This window comes from Lactuca saligna, chromosome 4 (genome assembly GCF_052625555.1).
Source record: "Lactuca saligna cultivar CGN05327 chromosome 4, ASM5262555v1, whole genome shotgun sequence".
NCBI classification, from domain to species: Eukaryota; Viridiplantae; Streptophyta; class Magnoliopsida; order Asterales; family Asteraceae; genus Lactuca; species Lactuca saligna.
In genome coordinates this window covers 282,948,694-282,955,494 of record NC_136420.1, presented here as the reverse complement: position 1 = coordinate 282,955,494, position 6,801 = coordinate 282,948,694, and the positions used below count along the sequence as shown (strand labels likewise).

Sequence of the window (6,801 nt, the reverse complement as noted above, 5' to 3'; positions counted from 1 at the left end):
AATGTACAACTTTAAAATAACAAAGACATAAACTTATTTATTGCAATTTAATATCATATATATAATATTTAATACTTTACATATATAATTATATGATTTTAATTTTAAAAATTGAAACAAACCAAAAATTGATAAGTGAATAATATTTATTTCAAAAATACTATAAAATGATACGTACCAAAACTCATAAGAGATTGATATATAGCAAAAAAAAATAAAAAAAAATTCATTGATTAAGGAGGATATTTATTATTCTTTATAAATATCTTTATTATCAATATATTGTTTAGAAAAAATGGTACGAAGCCAAGAAAGATTGTATGTGATAATGTGATTATCGCATATACATATACATATAGTTGAGAGATGGATCACATAATACCAAAATACACCTAGATTTTGAACCCTAGAACTCCATTATAAAATTCCAACCCAATAACATGAACTCCAATAACGAGGAACCATTTGAAAGAGTAGTACTAGATTTTTCAACAATAAGATACACACTTACGGGTGAAATATATGAACACAGTAATCAGTACAAAAAGAATAGAGTTTCATTGCAAGTTATGATGATATATAATCTTTCATGGGACATAGATAGAAGAAAGAGTGGTTAGTTTTATTTTATTTTTTCCATTCGAAAATTAGGAACATGAATGATTAATGGGAAATGGTCATGTCATTCTACTAAGAGTGATAAGATTGTAAGCCATGTTGTGAAGGATGATCAGAGCCTTTTGAAACAACAACGGGAGGTTCAACTTGCATCTTTAGGCAATTGAACTCGAGAGCTAAAATTGGTTTAGAAAACATTACTGATATACTCACGTCTCTTTTTTCTAAGGATTCCTTCATCTCCCCATCCAACAACCCTAAAACTCTTGCTGGTGATGTTGGTTTCAACCTGCCCACATCAATTGTATTAAAACACTTTGAAAAATAGGTTGAGAATTCAAGAATTTAAAATATGTTAATAATTGGAGAATGAATATTGCCCATCCATTTTAAAATACTATTTTTATCGTTTTTATTTTCGTCGACCGTCAAATTTTATGATTTTTTATTCTCCAAAAATTGATATTCATATTGACATAATGTAATGTTTTTAGAGTAAATTACTGAAATCGTCCTATGGTTTGGTTAAAACTGTACGTTGGGTCCCAAACTCTTTGTTGCACTCGGATCGTCCCTGTAGTTTGATTTTGTTGCGTTATTCGTCCCTATGATTTGATAAAAATTGCACGTTTAGTCCTTAACTTTATTTATGTAAGGGACGGGAAATGCAACAAAATCAAACCATAAGGATTATCCGAATGCAAAAAAAGGGTTAGAGACTAAACGTGTAATTTTTATCAAACTAGGGACGATTTTAGTAATTCACTCATGTTTTTATACACTATACACATTTTAAAAATTAAAAATTAAAAATTATATCAGCTTTCGTCATGTGTATCAATCAAATGTAAATAAAAATTTTACTCACATATGATACAAACTAGTGCATCCCAATTTGATTATAACTCATTTGTTATACACATACTAACAACAAAATATTAATCACATGTGAATATACATATAATTTATTTACATGTTAATAAAGAATGAGTTTTAATAAATCGTATACACGGTTGGCCTTTGAATAATACGTATGACGAAAATTGATTAAAAAAATTGTATTTATATACTAAAAAAACTATATATATATATATATATATATATATATATATATATATATATATATATATATATATATATATATATATATATATATATATATATATATATATATATATATATATATATAAAATGATGAATGAAAAGAAACCTGCACTCAATCTCACAGTAGTACTTGAGAAGCTCGGGTTTATGTTCTGTATGGCCACTGCAATTTCATATCAACATACTTTTATTAATTTATCACTGATAGATCTTTAATTTAACAATTTAAAATCAAATAAAACAACAAGTTTAATTTACCTAAAGCTTGGAAGCGAAATCTTAATTGTGGGTCCCATTCCCATCCACTTGAAGGGATTCGTCTTCAGAACTGCAATGCATGCTATTAATTTACTTGCACCCAAAAAAAAAAAAAAAAAAAAAAAAAAAAAAAAAAAACATGTTAAAGAAAGATGATATCAACCCACAAACCAGGAGAAGTAAGTCCAATATCAAAGAGGCGAGTTGTCACAGGACAATTGATTTCAACTACTTGTATATCCTTGTTACTTTCATTACCAAGATCAACATGGCTACTACTCATCAAACCATTGCTTCTCCTCTTTGATCTACTCGACATGGCCTTTATACTCTGCTTAATCGAGAACCGAGTAAATTACTAAAATTGTCCCTATAGTTTTGTCAAAATTTCACGTTTAGTCTCTAACTTTTTCTTTGCACTTGGACCGTCCCTATGGTTTAATTTCGTTGTGTTTTTCGTCCCTATGGTTTGGTCAAAATTGCACGTTTGGTCCTTAATTTTATGTATGTAAGGGACGAAAAACGCAACAAAATCAAACCATAGGGACGATCCGAGTGCAAAAGAAAAGTTAGAGACCAAACGTGAAATTTTGACTAAACCATAGAGACGATTTTAGTAATTTCACACACAAGTACCATAATGTTTTGGTTTTAATGTGATAAACTAAAAATATGTAATGAAGTGATAGCTTAAGATATAAAAACAATTAACTATTATTCATCTTTGAGCCTACCTTTGAAAACGTGGCAACTTGACTTGGAAGCCCGAATTCCTGAAAAGGATCATCAAGAATAAGGATGGAACATTGGAACACCAAGTTCGTATAGATAACAAGAGTGAAGACAAAATTCTTTATTTATTTCTCTCTTTACAACAAGAGTGAAGACAAAAGGATTCCAATCCAATGGAATTAGAAATTTGGAACTCTCACATTAGGCATATATACTTTAATGAATATGACGACCCCCTTTTCCGAAATATACCACCCCATAAGATTCTTTTCAGCATTTATTAAAGTTTTGAAAACAAGAATGCAAAACATATAACCAAAATAACTCTTTGATTAATTGGAAAATCACTCAAAACCAATGATTTTACGATTTGTTCTCATAATCATAAACTCGATTATGGACACGTATATATATATATCCTAACATACCAACTTGTATTAGACTAGGAAACTTATGACCAACTTCCCATAAACTAATCTTTCTATAAATTAGATTGCTTCGACCCCAAAACTTAGGATTCCAACACTTATTTCCACCAAATTTGGAATATGCTACAGAGAAATACGCAACTTGCTTCATATTCAAAGTAAGAGATACTATATATAAACCTAAACACTTAGTATAAAAATGATATTCTTTTATTTTACAATTGGATCCATGTCACCAATACTGAAATCTGGACCCTACCTTTCTGCCATGCCTACATGCCTCATCACTGTTGACATAAACCCTTGATGCCCATCTTTAAGCAAAAATGTTATAAAGACAAGTTAATTAGTCACACATGGAAACAAAATAACTCAAGAAATCTTAATTAAAGATAGGCAAATGATCAACTCTTTATACCTATATATATATATTACTTCTAGGAAAAAAAACATATAGTTCTTGGAATCCCATTATCTTTTTAATTAGGAAAGCTATGTCTAAAGAATGAAATTAACATTATAATATGCTACGATTAGATAAAAGCATAAGCCAATAACTTACGCATGAGATATTGGTGGGTTCCAGACAATTCCTGAGATCACAACAAGCTGAATAAAACGTTGTCAATGTAAAACAATGGACTCGAATAAAACAATGTAGTTGTCTAATTATATATGCATCAACCACTTGGGGTGTGAATTGATATAGTTTATAGAAGAAAAAGAACCTCATCGAAGCTTCCAACTGGGCTCTCATTGTAGTTTGCAAGAAAGAAACCTCCTAGAGTGTATCTTTAGGCATAATGAACATAAAATTATCATATGCATCGATCGATCAATTATTTTTAATGTAAAATGTGACATGAAAATCCAACTATTCATTCATGAAAATGTGGAAATACCCAAAAGCTTCAACTAATTTGAACTCTTTAGGTATGACAGCCTTTGCAATTTCTGCTTTCACTAGATGAAACTGGTACAAGGCACTGTGAAGGGAGTAATAAGTAAATATAGTTCGTCTTTTTAAATGTTAAAAAAAAAAAAAAAAAAAAAAAAAAAAAAAAAAAAAAAAAAAACTTTAATTAAAAGAGAAATTGATCATATATAGTAGGATATATATATATCACTTGCCTTCCTTTAAAAATCCAAGGAGGTTTACCATATCCTGAAGAAGATTTGGTTTCCTTAACCTCCATACCTATCAGGGATTTTTCCAACAATGGTGATTACTTAATAATGATTGCAAGAGTAGTTAAAGAGTTTGTAATTCCTTATTTTGTTGATTGATGTGGATTTTAATATATATACTAGTTGTGACATGTATTATATAGGTTTATTTAAAAAAAATAAACAAACATGAAGAACTAACAATTTAGAAAATTTAAATTTATAAGAAACAAAAAGTAAAATAATAATTAGTAAAATTGAAATGATTATTTATCTTTTAAATTTAAACTAATAATTTAAATAAATTAACAACTAAAATAATTAGATTCAATTTAGAAATTTAAAAACTATAAGGAAAGTTGTATTATTGAATTGGATATGTTAGTACATTTATTACATTTAAGTAGTATATGAAATTTTATAAAATGAAAAAAAAAAAAAAAAAAAAAAAAAAAAAAAAAAAAAAAACCCTACAAAATGACACATGGATATAATTTAATTTAAATTGACAACAAAATGACATGTGATATAATGCAGAAGAGAATGAGAAATGGCAAAAATATTTTTATTTATTAGGAGGATTTATAAATTTATAATTCCATATATATTTTTGTTAAAGCACTACATGTTTAAGATCGACATTGGGCATAATAATTGTAAAAGTTAGAAATCGTACAGTGAAAAATATGGGCTTAATTAAGTTAGTGAAAAATATGGTCTTTTTTTTTTTTTTTTTTTGGTCTAACATTAGAGTTTTTTGAAATAGATAATTGGGTTTTTTCGAAATAAAAAAATTGCCACTTACCGTAAACCTACTAATAAACCTGAATGAGAAAAATAGAAAAATATGAGGTTTTTGAATTTTTAAAAAAATGTTTATATTTAAACAAAAAAAAAATCATAAATTTAAAGCTTTTCTATAAAATTAACATTTTTATATATAAAGTAGTTTAAAATTTGAAAATTCATAAATTAGTTCGAAAACCCACATTTTCTAACTTTATTGTGATTTTGGCTTACTGTGAAAAATAGTGGTTATTTTGTGATATTCGTTGATTAGGCGTTTTTATGAATAACCTAGAAATTAAAGTTAGTAATTATAAATTAAGTGAAACTCAAATCAAATTGTTCTCTAATATTCATTAATCTAATGACAATTGCCAAACCTTATTTAACACAAAATGATTTTTTTTTTCTAATACCATTTTAAATAAAGTAAACAAACTAACCGGCCCACTTCATGCAAATATATTGATCCAATACAATTTTCACCATGCCTTTTTTCTTACATTTATACAATAAGTAGAAAAAAAATGTTCCAATAGGATAATGAAATATATATATATATATATATATATATATATATATATATATATATATATATATATATATATATATATATATATATATATATATATATATATATATATATATACTTCTCATTTTCAATAAATCTATTTCAGTCTATAATGCCATTTATTATAAGTAAAGCCCATTATGTTAGGGTCATTTTTTGTCTTCTTTAAGTTTATTTGGTTTTACACGATAGGAAGGTTTTTCCTTTTTAACATTAGATATAATAAAATACTAATATTATATTCAATATAATATACTTAACACTATTTTTATTATAATAAAAGAATAATTTTAATCTTCTTTTGACATGTGTCGTCATATTAGGCTTCCTAATTAATACACATTTTATTCTTTTTTTTATCACGTGTCACCCTATTAAACCTCTTAATTAATGCATGTATCAACCTATTAATTTTCTATTTCAAATTTTAAAATTTTTCACTTTAATTACAATAAATTAATAATAATGCAATAAAAACTAATACAAATTATAAGGTGATATAATTTTACATATTTATTTAAATTAACGATTATAATTAATTAATAATTTTGTATTCTAAACATTAAAGTTTAATTAATTTTATAGCTGTGTTTTCACGGGTTATAAACTAGTTTATATAATATAAAATGCTAATATAGTTATAAAGGAGATCACTTGATTTAACTTTTTAGTTAACTTAAATATCATAAATTATAACTTAACCTATGAGTGGAAAAATAAAAGGAGATGACTTACAAGTTACAAGATAACGAGCGATACGATTGGTGACCGGCGACGCCAAATGCGAAGCCGCAGAGCCCACAGATGACGGAATCCGCCGGCGAAAAGCTGGAGGAGTTGATTCCGGTGAGGCGGAGAGAAGTTGAGAGGCGGTGGGTTTTTTTCTGTTCTTATTTCTTTTCGTTTTTATTATTATTTTTCTTTTTGTTGTCTTGAAGTTATATGGATAGTGAAAGCTAAAAGTTGTGGTAGCTGTTGAACGTTGGGATCATCAAACCCCACCATATCCGATCTCCTTACCTTATCCATCTTTCCCAATCATATTTACTACTAAATAAATTAATAATATTTACCTTTTCTCTATCATATTTGTTTAAAGCCTGGTTTTTTGTTACGTAATTAAGATGATGACCAAAA

The 6,801-nt window shown here is 27.0% G+C and overlaps 1 protein-coding gene across 3 annotated transcripts; it reads right to left on the bottom strand.

Annotated features, from left to right (window-relative positions):
- Positions 1–535: 535 nt before the first annotated feature.
- Positions 536–6,589, bottom strand: LOC145043686 (protein NEOXANTHIN-DEFICIENT 1). 3 transcript variants are annotated; one of them, XM_078992408.1, is made up of 11 exons: positions 6,400–6,589; positions 4,272–4,338; positions 4,043–4,159; positions 3,869–3,932; positions 3,703–3,749; positions 3,400–3,454; positions 2,715–2,753; positions 2,152–2,311; positions 1,981–2,050; positions 1,829–1,885; positions 536–907 (listed from the first exon to the last, which is right to left on the bottom strand). In XM_078992408.1, exons 2-11 carry the CDS (start codon positions 4,334–4,336, stop codon positions 691–693), a joined length of 891 nt encoding a protein of 296 aa, XP_078848534.1. In that variant the 5' UTR covers positions 4,337–4,338; positions 6,400–6,589; the 3' UTR covers positions 536–690. The 3 variants fall into 3 exon arrangements, with proteins under 3 accessions (XP_078848534.1, XP_078848535.1, XP_078848536.1); XM_078992409.1 differs by having other exon boundaries at positions 4,043–4,126; XM_078992410.1 differs by lacking the exons at positions 3,400–3,454; positions 6,400–6,589 and having other exon boundaries at positions 3,703–3,932; positions 4,043–4,126; positions 4,272–4,327.
- Between the last annotated feature and the right edge of the window lie 212 nt (positions 6,590–6,801).